The 18,938-nt window shown below is 42.3% G+C and overlaps 1 protein-coding gene across 1 annotated transcript in view; it reads left to right on the top strand.

The window, feature by feature from the left end:
• The window catches only part of ATP8B3 (ATPase phospholipid transporting 8B3), a 575,725-nt gene that overhangs the window by 352,399 nt on the left and 204,388 nt on the right, over window positions 1–18,938 (top strand). Inside the window, exons 19-20 of the mRNA XM_077281130.1 lie at window positions 6,751–6,826; window positions 12,259–12,400. Coding sequence (XP_077137245.1) covers window positions 6,751–6,826; window positions 12,259–12,400 — 218 coding nt within the window. The remainder of the gene's footprint in view (window positions 1–6,750; window positions 6,827–12,258; window positions 12,401–18,938) is intronic.

Genomic DNA, 18,938 nt, shown 5'->3' with positions numbered 1-18,938 from the left:
ACTTCTTAATGCTTTGTCCCATATTCTGGGGTAAAAATATCTGTAATACCAGATCAACCCTCAAGGTGTGTAGAGCCTTATTCTCCACCCCCATCACACAACCTATACTGGTATATGCAGTCACAAAACTGGCTTCATACAATAAGGTTAAAAAACATTAAGTGCATAGAGGAAAATTCCTCATATTGTTCATGTCACTTATCTTGTATCTATGCAGAATACCCCATCCTGACACATTTCTCCCCTCCTCAATGCCGTGAGGGGGTTCATCAAGTGAAGAAAGAATGAGGGGCTCAGAAACGGCTCCTGCCAGATAAAGCACATGTATCCGATAGATCAGGGGTTGGGAATCTTTTTTCTGCCAAGGGCCATTTGGATATTTATACCATCTTTCGGGGGCCGTACAAACTCTGCCCACAAAGTACATCCTGACTCTGGCACTGGTGTCAGGACGTAATCTTTCATTGCATGCCCTTCAGTGTTCAGTAGTGAACACTGCATATGTGTGCTAACAGAGCAAGAAGAAAATAATGAGCTTATTGTAATCAAAATACAGCTCCCTGCCCAAGAATGCGGTCCCTGGGAATCTGCCCGGGGGCCTGATAAAAGGTCATCGAGGGCCGTAAATGGCCCTGGGGCCTGAGGTTCCCCACCCCTGCGATAGACCAATATTCATGTCTCTGAATTCCTGCTCCTATTGCTCCCTTTTTGAGAATTCCCACCGGTCTGAAGCTGGAAGAAAACGCCCCAAGTAAGAGTGCACCGGAAACTGCATTGTGGCCCATTGTAGAATGCAATATGTGTTCCACAAATATCAAAGCCGGAAGTGAGACGCCAGCTAAGTTAACTGGATATTACGTTTGCCGTTCACCGTGGAACGCATAATGCACTCCAGCCTGAAGAGATCACCGGAAGCTCCATACATGCTGCATGGACCCACTAATCCTCAGGAGGGGTATCCCCAAAGAGTAGTTCCTGAGGCCTTTCCACAATAGGGGATACCCAGCACAGACCACTGATGCAGGTTAACAACATGCGTGGGGTAAAAACCACACAGATCTGCTGTCTCCTGACATGAGAGATGTATCAGGTGACATGACACGATTATTTGGCACATATGACAACCAGAACGATAAAGTAATGTCAATTTTACGTAAACACCAGAAATTACATTGCGGCCCATTGTGGAACGCAATATGCTTTCCACCAATATCAAAACCCGAAGTGAGATGCCAGCTAAAGTTCACCGGATATTACGTTTGCGGCTCACCATGGAACGCATAATGCGCTCCATTCTAAAGAGACAGCTGGAAGCTCCGTACAGGCCTTGTGGACCGGAAACAGATGATTGCAGCTGAAAATGTGCCTTCACTTTGCCACAGGTATGACAGTAGGTGTATAGTAACTAATGTATACATATCATTATTGTTGCCAGATATGCAACAAATGCAGACTTATTTGTGTGCAGGAGGAGGTTACACTTTTCTGACAGTAGATCGCGATGTTGTTACTGTTATATGCTTAGTTGAATGTAATGCATATACTTATACTTTGGTTTCACTTTCTCTCTGGTAAAAGGTCCTTAAGACTTCCTGTTATGCTGTATTAAGAAGCTGATGCATGTACCTCATGTTCTGTGTAGATAAAAGTTGAATTACCCCATATAATCTACTCTCACAAGTTTTTTCTGCAACCAAACTATGCAACAATTATTGCCCAATCCAAAGAGATCAGCCTCGAAGTTCTTTTAACAAGATATTTAGGCAGTAATCCTTGCCAAGATCTAATAATCAGTAAGCCTCAAAAAATAATAAAAGATAAATTCCAACACAAAAAGGGAGGTATATTCAATAATACATGGTTACAAAGCTGGTAAATAACCAGTAGAAAATATTCATTTGGTATGATCCCTTAGGGATCAATATACCTTGGCAAAGTTTTCTGCATTACAAATCTTGTATAAACTCCAATTTATATAAAGCTGGTGAAAACGAGTTGTTCATTAATACCCCCTGGACTCATTGATTCAAGAAGAAAGATCCATTGTGTCTCTCTTTGAAGGATCTTCTTATCCCAATCACCCAGTCTTTTAGATTGTGGTATGGTTTCTATCCCCTTAGGTCACCTTGATGGTGTTGGACCATATGGCGCGCCAAAGGTGTATCCCTTCCATGTTTTATGTCACCAATTTGTTCCCCAATCCTGACTTTAAGAGGTCTCTTTGTCTTACCAACATAGTCTTTAGGGCAATTGCACATGTAGACTGTCTCTACCATTTTGCAGTTAGCAAAATCCCTATTTCTGTATACTCTGCCAGTGAATGCACTTGCAAAGCTTCTACACACGTTAATAAAGCAGCAGAAAATACAGGTGCCACATCTGAAAGTGTCAGTCTTCCTACGGTTCAGCCAAGTACCTGTTTGTGGACAACCATAGAACGGGTGGGAGGTTGTCCACCTTATCCCCACCTCAGATAGTGGAGTGGGGCTTAAATAGCTGGACTCCAGAGGTAGTCTTTGTTTAGTAGGGCTGGAGAGAGGATCTCCAGTGGTTTGTTTCCTGAGAAGGAAAGACTGTATCTGAGTTACTCCAGAGCGGTCAACTCCCCTCAAATGTATGGATTGTGTTATAGCATTTTGGTTTTTTTGTTTTCTTGTTTTGCCTGAAGGGCTGTGTTTACTTTTCCCTTTGTGTTGGTTTATGCCGTCTATATAATAAACCAACAGAATATTTAAAGAGACAGTGTTCCTGTTTTCTACCTCCGTGTACCGCTGAGTGAGTTGAACTGCTACTACACATATATCACAGTTGTGTGAAAAAGTGTTTGCCCCTTCCTGATTTCCTATTCTTTTGCATGTTTGTCACATTTAAATGTTTGAGATCACCAAAAAAACTTAAATATTTGACAAAGATAACACAAGTAAACACAAAATGCAGTCTTTAAAGAGAACCTGTCACCAGGTGTGGCCGATATAAGATGTGGCCACTGCTTTTCAGGGCTTATCTACAGCATTCTATAATGCTATAGATAAGCCCCCAATCTGACCTGAAAGATAAGAAAAATAAGTTTTATTATACTCACCCAGGGGCAGTCCGGTCCGATGGGTGTCACTGGTCCGGGTCTGGCACCTCCCATCTTTTTGCGATGCCACCCTCCTGTTTGCTTCATGACTCCCCAGCATCTCCTCCTGCATAGGTGTACTTATCTGCCCTGTTGAGGGCAGAGCAAAGTCCTGCAGTGCGCAGACGCTGGGCCTCTCTGACCTTTCCCGGCTTATTCAGATGTTGGTTTTTCATGTATGAGTTCTATCCGTGTTTTTTTCATTACTGTCTATGGAACTGTTTACGTCTATTTTCTTTGTGGACTGGGTAGTGCACACCAAATCACGGAGACATGCCTGATTTTCGCCCGAATGTTGGATCAATCTTGCCAATGAAAAAAAAAAAATTGGACAGCACCCGGATGTCATCTGTGTGCTATTTGTTTTTCACAGACTGATATTAGTAGCTTATCTTGTGGTTTTCATTGGCGAAAAAGATGAAATTCTGACAAAACATTGATTGCAAAAATATAAAAATAAAATATATTTGCGCTACAGTTCAACTTACTGAGAGGGGAACAAGGAAAAAAGGGAAAGAAGGACAAGAGCAAGAATCATACGGGAGAGAGAAGGACCCAGTATGCCAGTAGCATCACTATACTAAATGATGGATTATTGTAAGGGCCAGATGTAGTGGGATTTTTCAAGCCCAGTAAATGTAATTGCGGTACTGATGCAGAACATGGGCAGCACACACGGACACAAGGACACGCATATCTCCGGTATAATTTTTTCAGGTACCGGAAATATCAGGAAGTGTGAAGGAGACCTTAGATGGTATAAGTATTAGCTTAATGATGCCACCATGCACATGTAAGGTGGTAGAAGTGCTGGTGTGAGATCACCATGCAGTTCGCAATTAAGCCTAATGGTATAAGAAGACACTGGATTGATAGGTAACACAGAGAGTCGCACTAGTTGTCATAAAATTTATACATTTCCGACCATATAGTCAATAATTTGTCCATTATAAATGTGTCCATTAAAAATGCAGGAGATAGGTAGACAATTGCCTCATCAGGGGAGTTTGCTGTGCCGTGATTTGAGGTATCCAGAGGATAAGAACATCTCCACTTTCCTAAAAGCCTTTCCAGGTGCCTGGGTGCTGATTGAGGAAAGCTGGTGAATGAATACAATGAAGTCAGAGTGCTGTCCTGGCCGGTGACAGGTGCTCCATGCTGCTCTTCTGGCAGTTCGTGGGTGTAAGGACGCGGACAAGACCTTCGTGACGTCGACGTTCACCAGGAACAGGACCTTTGTGACGTAGGTGGTCACATGATACACATGCGACAAAAGCCAGTAATCGATGCTGGGAGTGAAGCATGGTGACATCATCAAGCTAATACTTACACCATTGATGGTCGATTTAGTTGCAGTAATCTCCACTGAAATCCTAATTACATTTACTGGGTTTACAAAAATCCCACTCCATCTGGTTCTTACAATAATCCATCGCTTAGTATAGTGATACTACGGGCATACTGGGTCCCTCTCTCTCCTGTAGGATTCTTGCTCTTGTCCTTTTTTCTCTTTTTTCTTTGTTCCCCTCTCAGTAAGTTGAACTAAAGCGCAAATACATTTTATTTTTATACTGTTAATCCTTTTAGACCATTGTGGTTGTTGTCCTATTTTGCAGATAGTTATACTTACTTATACCAGGGCCACTATTCACATTTATTATTGATTGCAAAAATAGTCACTCTACCCAAACTCTGATGAAAATGATCCAATACGTTGATGAAACTCCGACCGTCCTTTGCGTAAGAGAAAAATCGCTTATGTCAGAATAAGTCTTTATACTGGATAGCTTCAGTTGAGCAAATAGCATATCTATATATATAAAGCTGAGTGTATGTGTGTATATGCTTTAAGCCACGCCCACTCCACATAGCCCTGCCCACTCCGCATAGTCACACTGACTCCACACGCAAAGCCCAGTCCACATGGCCCACGTTGTTAGCGCTCATGGGTGGAGACACATTCACCTCAAAAGTCACCCTGCAAAACTCAACGGATGTGACATCCCAGCCTCTGCGAGCTACAATCAGGGCCACCGCTTTCAGAGTATCAGTGTGCGGCAGGCACAGGCCACATCTAGCTCCGTAGTGTCTAGAATGGAGTTGCTCCTGTGAGGCATGAGGTCAAGGGAAAGGGAAGAGCCTTATGGATTACACAGCTGTGCTCATAACAGGAAGTTGCTGTGCACATGTGATTGAAAGAGAGGAGTAAGGTGAAAATGAGAGGAGTGGGGATGATGAGAGGAATGAGGGGAAAATAGTGAAGCGAGGGGAAAATGAGAAGAGTGAGGGGAAAATAGTGGAGTGAGTGGAAAATGAGAGATGTGAGGTGAAAATGAGAGGTGTGAGATGAAAATGAAAAGGTGTGAGTGGAAAATGAGAGGAGTGAGGGGAAAATAGTGGAGTGTTCGGAAAATGACAGGTGTGACGCTGCAGGTGGAGGCTGTGTATAAGGGTACATTCATACATTCACTATTTGGTCAGTATTTTACCTCAGTATTTATAAGCCAAAGCCACGAATGGGAGAAGAATCAACCATCATGGATCTTGCTTCTGTCCCACACTGCTTCCCCTCTCCTCCTTGAAGTCAGAAAGGGGGAAGATTTTAATCAGATTGTATCTCAGCATAAATGGCAGGGCTTGCTTTAAAGATAAGACTTCAACTGTACTCAATCTGAGATATCATGAGTGAGATTGAGCTGCAGAAATGTATACATACAGAACCTACCTGTTGCACTCTCCAGGGAGATAGAGTATATGTTCCAACTTTAACTGTGTCTACATGTGTCTACAGAAGACAGATGCATTTACAGTGGGTACGGAAAGTATTCAGAGTCAGACCCTTTTAAATTTTTCACTCTTTGTTTCATTGCAGCCATTTGTAAACTCAAAAAAGTTCATTTTTTGTCACATTAATGTACACTCTGCACCCTATCATGACTAAATAACTAGAAAGGTGACATGAGGCAGCGGAATATACATAATGATCAGGACAACTATATATAGAAGTAAAGAAAACCCTATCATGACTGTAAAAAAACAGAAATGTAGACATTTTTGCAAATTTATTAAAAAAGAAAAACTGAAATGTCACATGGTCATAAGTATTCAGACCCTTTGCTCAGACACTCATATTTAAGTCACTTGTCCATTTCCTTGTGATCCACATTGAGGTGGTTCTACTCCTTCATTGGAGTCCAGCTGTGTGTGATTAAACTGATAGGACTTGATTTGGGAAGTCACACACCTGTCTATATAAGACCTCACAGTTCACAGTGCATGTCAGACCAGATGAGAATCATGAGGTCAAAGGAACGGGCCAAGGAGCTCAGAGACAGAATTGTGGCAAGGCACAGATCTGGCCAAGGTTATAAAAAAAATTCTACAGTACTCAAGGTTCCTAAAAACTATGCCCGGGCAACACCGGGCTCTTCAGCTAGTTGATATATAATGACCAAATCTATGCAAAGAGGACAATCTTTTGTATCTTTTTAACAAATAATAGTCTTTAGGCACATTAGACATATACATGGCAGGTAATTTCCAAATATGATTCCACACACAAGGGAAAGTAAAAAAAATAAATGCAATTAAATTCCTAATATGAATTTGAAATACTGTTTTTTGAACAGAAACTGCAATCAACATTGGTTTCTCGTGCCGACTGCTAACTGATGACATGGAAATTTTGAATGAACAGCAAATCTGGTAATATTGTCAACATTTTTAATCTCTGGCTATTTGAATGTTAATTACCGTATACTTACAGTATATATAAAGTTTTATGATATTTTATAAAGCTTGATTGTTGCACACTGAGGCTCACAATTCGACCTCCTTCACTTATATTGCACAGCGATTTAACAGCGGCACGGAGCGAATCTTGGTCACGTGACAAGATTCACAGCCAAAGTCACCATGTAGCCCTAGTCTAAAAGAATGATAACTCACACCTTGTACAAGATTACAAGTATAGATTAATGTACTATGTTTAAATCGGAGGTGCAGGGATTAAGCACAGGGAGGGAGAAAAACTCCCGAAAGGGCCCCCATCCTGGATGATGGGAGGGAGAAAAACTCCTGAAAGGGTCCCCATCCTGGATGATGTATGTTCACAAGTGCGAAAGGTTCACCATAGGAAGAAATACGATAGATCCAGCAGGAAATTCAAGTAAAAAGTCTTGTTTATTTCTTCATATTTAAAACATAGATAATGATAAACCACTCAAAAAGTATTGCACAGCATCACGCATAAAACATTCATGGAGTGGCAACGTTATTCCGCCGCATTTCGACGTAATGTCTCTTAATCATGGCTTCATCATAATTATAGATAATACCGCCAAATGCACAAATCAGTGGTGCACTGATGTCCCATAAAATAAAATCCTTTATTGTAATAAATCAAAAACACAGTAATTAAACTAGTGACATTAACAGGCAGAGTAGCACAATGGAGGACCATACATGCACAAGACAGTAAAATAGATTATTTTGGGTGCTTTCTAGTGATGAGCTAGTATACTCGTCACTAGTGATTTCCCGAGCATGCTCGGGTTGTTTCCGAGTATTTTGGCGTGCTCAGAGATTTAGTTTTTGTTGATGCAGTTGCATGATTTTTTTGCAGCTAGACAGCTTGAACACATGTGGAGATTGCCTGTTTGTTAGGCAGTGGTACAGTAAGCGCTGTTCCATGGCACCGGGTGCTGAATACCGCTCTCATCATTCTTCTCTGCTCTGCTGGCGATCAGCACGAGCAGGGGAGAATGATGAGAGTTATTTTCAAGTGATAACAATGAGAGCTAGCGCGGCTGGTGGGACTATTACTCCCATCAGCCTACACCTGCTGCTGATAACAGTGAGAGTATTCATCACCCGCCGCCTGTGCTATAAATAAATAAAAAATCCTGTGTGGGTTCCCCTGTATTTTCTATAACCAGCCAGGCAAGACTCACAGCTGTGGGCTATAAACCTCACCTGTCAGCTTTGGCAAGGCTGGTTATCAAGAATAGAGGGGTCTATTTGCCCTATTCTTCCCACTTGCCCTGTAATGGAGGCAAGTGTGGTTCATATTTAACAATATCCCTCACCTGTCCGCCGTTCTGTGCCTCGCCATAATCCATGTCTGGAGATTCTCACAGTGATCTGCTGTGAAGTCATGGAGAATAAGTGCGGTGACCTCATCACTGACTTTTTCCTACGGTGCTGAGGTCACTGCAGTTCAGCCTGGCTGGGAATGCAGCCTCACTGACCAGCGATAACCACGATGATGTCACTGCTGGTCAATGATGCTACGCACGCAGCAGCTCATTCACCAGTGGTTGTCAGTCTGGACTGTCGCATCTTGGCACCATCCAGGTTGAAAACTATTTATCCCCCAAACATGGATTACAGCGTGGGAGAGAATGACAGAGAGGTAATGGATATTATTCTTTATTTTTGTTTTATTACAGGAGATGAGGGATCCAGTGAAATTAGGTTTTAGGTGAGTATTACTGTTTTCCATTTTTATTTAAAAATAACAAAGTGTGTTTTGTTTTATTTCTAATAAAGGACTTTATACTTGCTGTGTCTTTATTTACCATATAAATATAGGATTATTAATGGATAGGTGTCTTTATAGTTACCTCTCGATTACTAAGCCATGGGCTTGATTTCACCTGACAATACAAAGGTAACATCAACCCCACAAATAAGAACCCCACTTAAAACTGCTACAGGGCAAGTGGGAAGAGCGGGGCAAAGCACCAGAATTGGCACATCTAATAGATGTACTTTTTTTGGGGGGCGGCTATGGGCTGCAAGCCTGCAAATACCAGCCCCCAGCTGTCAGCTTTAGCAAGGCTGGTTTTCAAAAATTGGGAGACCCCATGCTGTTTTTTAACTTTTGAATTTAAGTAATTTAAAAAAACAGCATGAGGTCCCCTCTATTTTTGATAACCAACCTTCCTATCGCTGACAGCTGAGGGTTGCAGTAGTGCCACGCTGTGAGTTTTGCCTGGCTAGTTATCAAAAATACAGGGGAACCCAAGCTGGAATTTTTATTTATTTATAGCGCAGTCGTTGGGTGGTGAAAACTCCCATCAGCGGCCGAGTACACTCACTGTTATTAGCAACAGCAGGTGTAGGCTGTCATTGTTATCACTAGAATATAACTCATCATTCTCCCCTGCTCGTGCTGATCGCCGGCAGAGCAGGAGATAGTGAGGAGAGCCATCTTCAGCACCTGGCATTGGGGAACAGCCCTTACTGTACCGTTGCTTCCCAGTCTCGGTTGCCACACATGTGCCGCAAGTATTACACACGCGGACACTGACATCTCGGTACCGTTTTTTCCGGTAACCGAAATATCAGGATGTGTGAAAGTGGCCTTAGGGCTGGTATCACGCATTGTTATTTGTAGTCCATACTCAGACTACAATGCACAGACTGGCCACAGGTCTCCCTCATAGAGATTTATGAACCTGCCATGTTTGGATCTGGAGATCCACATCGAGTTCATGCATCATGGTCTGAGTAGGGACAGCAATGCACAGATGTGTGAAGCTTGCATTGGAGAGACCTTGCATCCCATTTAATAATTGACTTAAAGCCTCATTCAGTTTTTCAGTCAGTGAGAAAAACAGACCGATTTTCATAAGTGTTTTGGATCAGATTTACATCTGTTTTTTGGCCAGTTTTTTAGTGTTTAGCAACAATGTTCAGTTGCCAATTCAGGACCTGATCATTCCTGACAAGGCACATTTAGTTTTTTCGTATACACCATTTTTAAATCTATTTTTATTTATTTTTTTAATTTTTTAAATAATTTGTTGTGAATATATATTCACATAATTTCTGCCTTTTTCATGAGAATTTTTATGTAATTTTATATTACTTTTTTTCTACTATCAGGGGAAAATGAAAAAAGAACTAAGAAAAATCTTTTTTACATTTTATTTTTATGTCCAAGAAATTCAGCTGAAAACATTTTAAATTGCATTCCCCTTTCCATAGACATTATTTTTATTCATTTATATATATACATTTTTTATAGGGTGTGGCAGGAAATAAAGATTCGGATTGGCAGTGTCTCTTTTTTCTCTTAGAATATGTGCACACTGAGTCTTTTTGCTCAGTTTTCTGAACATTTTGGCATATTAATACATTTAATTGCTTATTTCCTCTGTAAATGTGGCTGGTATATTCACTCCAGTTACAGGGGAATTTTGGTTCCTATCTTAATAGCAGTGCTGACTGAGTCTCCACCAACCAAGCAGTTCCTCCTCTTTCCCTACATCCAGCGATCACATGATTACTGGATCTGGAGGAAGAAGGACTATCAGTATTTCCTAATCTGTATTCAGAAGGGCTGTTTCAGCATTGTGCATAGAAAAATGAAAATGGTAAAAACTTTAACAAATCATGTTTACTGTCACTTTAGAAGTATCCCAGGGAATAGGGCTAGCTAGGGTGCCCCCTAGTGGTAGGGACAGGGAAGGAGCCCCTGGTCCCAGGTGACCCGACAGCTGAGTCATGACATTTACCTTGCCTGTTAAGAGTCTAGCTGTATCTGAAAGGCAGCTCCGTGCCTATACAGCTGCAAAATCTTATTCAAGTTAACTTTGCACTGACATTTTAGAATGTTAGTGCAGAGTAAAGTGCAGACTGCTTGGACTTTATTGGTCTATGTGCAGTACAGAAGAAGTTAGAGTTTTGCATGTAAAAAAAAATTATAAAGCTTCTCCTATTCAATGCAATGTTAAAAATGGACATCAAATGCACATCAAGATTTTCATGGATCTTTAGACTTGCACATAAATTTTGAGCCATGACTGGAGATGTCTGTGTTTTTTACAGGTCATGTGCAAAAAAACTCACAGTCATGTGAACATTTCCATAGACTACAATAGCTACATTTTCTACAGACTTTTATGGACGCAATGATATCACATATAAGATATTATTTTTCTTCTTTTTTCTATTTAAATGGGTAGAAAAGTGAATAATTCAAATTATCAAATTTAAGAATGTTTTATATATTTTTAAAAACTTTTTTATATTATTTTTTTTTCCTTTTTAGTTGATTCAAATCTGTGAATGTATGATTGCTTACTACACCAAATACTGCGATATTACAGTATTGCAGTGCATATACTGCAGTCTTTTATGAAGCCAATCCACAGCCTGGTCTTCACACAAACACCGTCATGGCAGGCACAGGGACAATCACATCATGGGGTGGTTGATCGGCATGAAAAAATGCTTGCCCTCAGACAGTGCCTTTTAAAGGCTGCTGACAGTAATTGGCAATGACATTTAGAAGGTTATCAGCAGCAGGAGGAGCTCAGGTCCTCAGTTGGCATCATACACAGGGATCCAATATATGAAGTTTGAAAAGGGTTAATATGCATTATCCTTGTAAAACCCTCCCTCTTGATCTTTGACTTTTACCAAATTGGTGGTTTTTACAGAGCATTTATGTACAATTCCATTACTACACCCATCACAAATACCTGAGGAAGTGTTCGTTTTGAGTATGAATCGCACTGTGACTGTGTACTAATTGAGGCGCATGTTACCATTAAAGGGAACCTGTCACCTGAATTTGGCGGGACCGGATTTGGGTCATATGGGCGGGGTTTTCGGGTGTTTGATTCACCCTTTCCTTACCCGCTGGCTGCATGCTGGCCGCAATATTGGATTGAAGTTCATTCTCTGTCCTCCGGAGTACACGCCTGCGCAAGGCAAGATTTCCTTGTGCAGGCATGTACTACGGAGGACAGAGAATGAACTTCAATCCAATATTGCAGCCAGCATGCAGCCAGCGGGGAAGGAAAGGGTGAATCAAACACCCGAAAACCCCGCCCATATGACCCAAAACCGGTCCCGCCAAATTCAGATGACAGGTTCCCTTTAATGACTTTTTGGATAATTTGTCATATGATAATGGAGCAAACCAGTCTCTTTACCAAGTGTCTGTACAAAAACTGTGTAGAATGTTGCTAAAATATGTTGCATAAAATGATTTATAGTTTGAAGTAATAAAGCATAATTTGTTCTGCCTAACAAAATACAAATTCTGCTTATGAAAGCATAATATTTTTATGGCAAAATACATTGTTTTAACATTAAGAAACCTGTTTTGCTTACATCTTCAGTGATATCCTAGATGAATACTGGGAGCACAACAACAATCTCTCTGGTAGTGGGCAAGATCTTCTGGATAACACCATCTTCCGAAATCATACAGACAGTTTGCTGGCCAGAAAGATGGCACTTGTGGTGACTGGAGATTTTATGGTAAATACCAATTTGTTTCTTTACTTAAAAAGATAAAATAGAACATGAAAAAGTAAAATGGGAAAGGGATTTTCCCATCATAGAAAGAGCTGGAAAATACCATTACGTTATGGCATCCCCTTTGGATCCTCATTAAGGCTGCCGTCACACTAGCAGTATTTGGTCAGTATTTTACCTCAGTATGTGTAAGCCAAAACCAGGAGTGGAACAATTAGAGGAAAAGTATAATAGAAACATATGCACCACTTCTGCATTTATCACCCACTCCTGGTTTTGGCTTACAGACACTGAGGTAAAATACTGACCAAATACTGCTGGTGTGACGGCAGCCTGATACTCAGTATGAAGATCTCATCACAGTATTTCCATGCACAGTGGGTGGCTGGGGGGTGATTGTATAGGAGAGGTCTATGAATTCAAACCACATCAAACAATATACTATACTAATAAATAATAGGGAAACTCTTTAAAAAGGTTTATCCCTTATGCTGCATAGCTTAGAGGAGAGGTGTTTTTGGTGCTTATATGAAAAGGAGTTTGGAGAATTTATCTGTGACTGTTGAGTGGGTTTGTAAGTGTGATAATTCCCTTCCCTCCTCTTATTTTGTTTTTTCCCCATCCTTTCACTCTGTTATATGTGATTGAATATTTTGTATGCCTGGTATTTTCAGTCACCCCTTGTTCGTTTTGCCTTGTTCGTCAGGTTGGTGTACTGCAGTATATGGCAGCTCCCCTCTTCCCTGAGTGGGGGAAGGGAACAAATGGAGAGCTGATTCAGGAGATAAGGCAAGGGTGGTGACCCCAGCATCTTCACCTTCAGAAGTATCACGGGGAATAGGGGAAGCTAGGGCGCCCCCTAGTGTTAGGGACAGGGAAGATGCCATTGTAGAAATCCCACAGCAAATACATTATGTAAATGTACCCACTAATAGTGGATAGTAGTTGAGGTCCTAAATCACTTATATATGACATTGGAGTGATATCGAAAGGAAGCTTTCCCTCAAATCCCCCATACACTTTTTACAGAAATCCCTCTGCTATCTATAAGGCCATAACTTTATATGAAGTGCCTCATTTTGTTAGCATTGGGGGGAAGAAAACTTTTAGTCAGTCAGGAGTGATACAGGGAGAGGAGGCGCAGTCAAACTGGGGTGACACGGGGAGGGGGCACAGTCAGCAGTGTTACAGGGAGAGGGGCTCAGTCAGTCAGGGGTGACAGAGGGAGAGGTGGCTTAGCCAGGGGTGATACAGGGTGAGAGGGCTCAGTCATGGGTGATACAGGGAGAGGGGGCTCAGTCAGACAAGGATCATGCAGGGGGAGGGGGCACAGTCAGTCAGAGATGATACGGGGAGACGTGGCTCAGTCAGGGGTGATACAGAAAGAGGGGGCTCTGTCAGTAAGGTGTGAAACGGGGAGAGGGCTCTCAGTCAGTCAGGGGTCATACACGGGGAGGGAGCTTAGTCAGGGATGAAATGGGTAGAGGGAGTTCAGTCAAGGGTGATTTGGATGGGGGGACTCATTCAGTCAGAGGTGACACTGGGTGATATAAGGGGAGTGGTATCAGTCACGGGTGATATGGGTGGAGGAGGGTGCAGTTATTCAGAGGTGATAGAGGTAGCAAGCTCACTCAGGGGTGATACGGCGAAGCAGATCAGTCAGGGATGATACGAGGGGATGAGGCTCAGTCAGACAGGGTTGATACAGGGGGAGGGGTGATATGGGAGAGGGGATTCTCAGGGGTGATACAGGGAGAGGAGGCTTAATTATGGGGTGATACGGGGGAAGGGGCACAGTTAGGGGTGATATAAGGGGATTGTCACAACTTCTGTCTTTTTGTTACTTTGTGTCAGGGCTGTCAATCTGTGCTGGGTCTGTGCGGCAATAATCTGTGTTTATTTTCTTTAATCAGGCTTCTACTTAATCATGCTAGTTGCTTCCCCCAGTGTCAATCGTACACTTGCTGTTGCCTGTGAAACATTGATCCCTCTGAGCTGTGTGCCTGACCCACCTTGACTTGATTATCTTCCCGGACTCTGACCCTTTGTTTGTGACCTGACTTTGCTTGTGCCTGCTCCCTGTAAACTGTTTTGCCACTCTGGCTTTCCTGACCTCGGCTCGTGTATTGGACTTCATCTCTGACTTTCCTTTGTCGTACTGTGCCATTTCCTGGACCTGACCTCAGATTGTTCGAAGGCTCGTTAAAAGGTTGACTTTGACTGTTAGGTTTGCTACTTCCAATAGGTGGCACTAGAGTTCTAGTCCTCTTCTTCTCTGAAGAGACAGTGTGCATATTTCCCAGAGGAGCATTGCAGCTTTAAGTCTCCTCACCTCACCCCTGCTTAACATAGCACTCTCCGCAAGGAGAAACAATACTTCTTGGATACCCTTTATAAATTATATTTAAAAAGATATCAAATCTAATATGAAGACACATCCTTATAAGGACAAAGGGGAAATTTGCATTTTGGGTAATCTTGAGTTAAAGCAGGCAGTCTGATCCTAGTCGGTCCATGTATGTCTGATATCCTGCCTCGCAGCGAAGGTTGGCACCCTAAAGATTCGACCGTCTACCGTCTGCTTTCCCTCAGAAATCCTAGTTACCCCTAATAAAACATACACACATACAGTTATATGAAAAAGTTTGGGCACCCCTATTAATCTTAAGCTTAATGTTTTATAAAAATTGTTTTTTTTGCAACAGCTATTTCAGTTTCATATATCTAATAACTGTTGGACACAGTAATGTTTCTGCCTTGAAATGAGGTTTATTGTACTAACAGAAAATATGCAATCTGCCTTCAAACAAAATTTGACAGGTGCATAAGTATGGGCACCTCACCAGAAAAGTGACATTAATATTTAGTAGATCCTCCTTTTGCAAAAATAACAGCCTCTAGTCGCTTCCTGTAGCTTTTAATGAGTTCCTGGATCCTGGATGAAGGTATTTTTGACCATTCCTCTTTACAAAACAATTCCAGTTCAGTTAAGTTTGATGGTCGCCAAGCATGGACAGCCCTCTTCAAATGATCCCACAGATGTTCAATGATATTCAGGTCTGGGGACTGGGATGGCCATTCCAGAACAGTGTAATTGTTCCTCTGCATGAATGCCTGAGTAGATTTGGAGCGGTGTTTTGGATCATTGTCTTGCTGAAAGATCCATCCCCTGCATAACTTCAACTTTGTCACTGATTCATGAACATTATTGTCAAGAATCTGCTGATACTGAGAGGAATCCATGCTTCCCTCAACTTTAACAAGATTCCCGGTGCCGGCATTGGCCACACAGCCCCAAAGCATGATGGAACCTCCACCAAATTTTACTGTGGGTAGCAAGTGTTTTTCTTGGAATGCTGTTTTTTTTTTTGCCGCCATGCATAACGCCTTTTTGTATGACCAAACAACTCAATCTTGGTTTCATCAGTCCACAGGACCTTCTTCCAAAAAGAAATTGGCTTCTCCAAATGTGCTTTTGCATACCTCAGCCGACTCTGTTTGTAGCGTGCTTGCAGAAACGGCTTCTTTCGCATCACTCTCCCATACAGCTTCTCCTTGTGCAAAGTGCGTTGTATAGTTGACCGATGCACAGTGACACCGTCTGCAGCAAGTTGATGCTGCAGCTCTCTTTATTTTTATAAAACATTAAGCTTAAGATTAATAGGGGTGCCCAAACTTTTTCATATAAATGTATATGCAATAGATAAAGTGAGATAATTACACAGTAAAGTTGCTGCTGGGATTCCAAATAGTTGCCCCCAAAACAATGCCCATCCTTAAATATCAAATGGAAGTACCATATGGAACATCTAATGCCTTTCATGTCTCTCAAATAGTGGGCAATAAAAAGGATGCATCTTTTGTTGCTTTGTTGGTTCACTTCTTTTGTCCTGGATATACCGCAACATGTCTACAGTTCTGGTTTCCTTTACCTTAATTACCTACCAAAGGCACATCCTAATTTTTATTTAGTATATAATAACCCATCTGATGTTCATTTATTAGAATTTTTGGCAAATTCCATATGTATTACTTCCCTACTTGCACAGTATCTGCATTGAGCTATCACTGAGAGGTTTAGCTAGCAGCCTTGAGTTTTCCATTTACAATGCAATGCCACCATCTAGTGTTCAAATAATATATTGCATCTACCTCTCTCTTATTGGTATTGAAAAGAGCTGATAGCAATAAACTTTTATTTTTCAAATGACACCACATCTTAACAACTCTGATATTATCTCAACAAAAATTAGTTCACTGATATCCTCAAAACTCATTTAAAGACCACACAAAGGTTGGTGTATTAGTAATAAATAATTATAGGCATGTAGAAGTAGTGTCAGTAGGCATGAAACGGCCGTAGCCTGCTGTTGTTTTTACTCTCCCCATCTGATTTTTGTCGATTGTTATAAGATAATATTTTTTTTCACCATTTGGTGAGTGGTGTCATGTTCACTTCTACAATCTGGGACTTGGTTTATTAGTAATAACATGGACATATTCATTTATAATGGCCTCATTTTTCAAGCAGAAGATTGATAGCATCAGAGACAGTTTTGGTCAACAACCCCCAGAGCCCTTCCTCCCGACTTCCCAGCCCTCCACCTCCAAAACCAACTTCTCCACCATTACAGAAGATCAACTCTCCACTCTACTCTCAAGATCGCATCTCACCACCTGTGCACTTGACCCGCTCCCATCCCACCTCATCCCAAACCTCACCACAGTCTTCATCCCAACCCTAACCCATCTCTTCAACCTATCACTAACAACTGGTGTTTTCCCCTCAAGCTTTAAACATGCCTCCATCACACCTATCCTCAAAAAGCCCTCTCTTGACCCATCCTCTGTATCTAGCTATCGCCCTATATCACTTCTCCCCTATGCCTCCAAACTACTGGAACAACACGTCTACCTTGAACTGTCCTCCCATCTCTCTTCTTGCTCCCTCTTTGACCGCTTACAATCTGGCTTCCGGTCACACCATTCCACTGAAACTGCCCTAACTAATGTCACCAATGACCTCTTAACCGCCAAGAGCAAGCGACACTACTCTGTCCTCCTCCTCCTCGACCTGTCGGCTGCCTTTGACACAGTGGACCATTCCCTATTATTACAGACCCTCTCATCCCTTGGCATCACAGACTTGGCCCTATCCTGGATCTCATCATACCTAACAGACCGGACATTCAGCGTCTCCCACTCACACACCACCTCCTCACCTGGCCCCTATCTGTCGGAGTCCCACAAGGTTCAGTCCTTGGGCCCCTGCTCTTCTCCATTTACACCTTTGGCCTGGGACAGCTCATAGAATCTCATGGCTTTCAGTATCACCTCTATGCTGATGACACACAGATCTACATCTCTGGACCAGATATCACCTCCCTACTAACCAGAATCCCTCAATGTCTGTCCACTATTTCATCCTACTTCTCTGCTAGATTTCTGAAACTTAACATGGACAAAACAGAATTCATCATCTTTCCCCCATCTCACGCGACCCCACCAACGAACCTAACCATTGCAGTAAATGGCTGCCCACTCTCCCCAGTCCCGCAAGCTCGCTGCCTCGGGGTAATCCTTGACGCTGATCTCTCCTTCAAACCACATATCCAAGCCCTTTCCACTTCCTGCCGACTTCAACTCAAATATTTCACGAATCCGTTCATTCCTCAACCAAGAATCTGCAAAAACCCTAGTCCATGCCCTCATCATTTCTCGCCTTGACTATTGCAACCTCCTGCTCTGTGGCCTCCCCTCGAACACTCTCGCACCCCTCCAATCTATTCTAAACTCTGCTGCCCGACTAATCCACCTGTCCCCCCGCTATTCCTTGGCCTCTCCCCTCTGTCAATCCCTTCACTGGCTCCCCATTGCCCAGAGACTCCAGTACAAAACCCTAACCATGACGTACCTAGCCATGCACACCCTGTCTCCTCCATACATCTGTGACCTCATCTCCCGGTACTTTCCTACACGCAACCTCCGATCCTCACAAGATCTCCTTCTCTACTCCCCTCTTATCTCCTCTTCCCACAATCGTATACAAGATTTCTCTCGCGTATTACCCCTACTCTGGAACCCTCTACCACAACGCATCAGACTCTCGCCTACCATCGAAATCTTCAAAAAGAACCTGAAGACCCACCTCTTCCGACAAGCCTACAACCTGCAGTAACCACCGATCGACCAAACCGCTGCATGACCAGCTCTATCCTCGCCTACTGTATTCTCACCCATCCCTTGTAGATTGTGAGCCTTCTTGGGCAGGGTCCTCTCTCCTCCTGTACCAGTTATGACTTGTATTGTTTAAGATTATTGTACTTGTTTTTATTATGTATACCCCTCCTCACATGTAAAGCGCCATGGAATAAATGGCGCTATAACAATAAATAATAATAATAATACTTCACAATCCATAATAACAATGAAAAGTGCAAGGAAACAAATAAAAAAGAGCACAATCTCTACCATCATCAGTACTAGAAGATTCTTCACCCGCAGAAGACTCCTTTCTAAAAATGCTGGTGGCTCAGTCAGG

This window comes from Ranitomeya variabilis, chromosome 1 (genome assembly GCF_051348905.1).
Source record: "Ranitomeya variabilis isolate aRanVar5 chromosome 1, aRanVar5.hap1, whole genome shotgun sequence".
NCBI classification, from domain to species: Eukaryota; Metazoa; Chordata; class Amphibia; order Anura; family Dendrobatidae; genus Ranitomeya; species Ranitomeya variabilis.
This window is presented reverse-complemented; position numbering and strand designations above follow the sequence as displayed.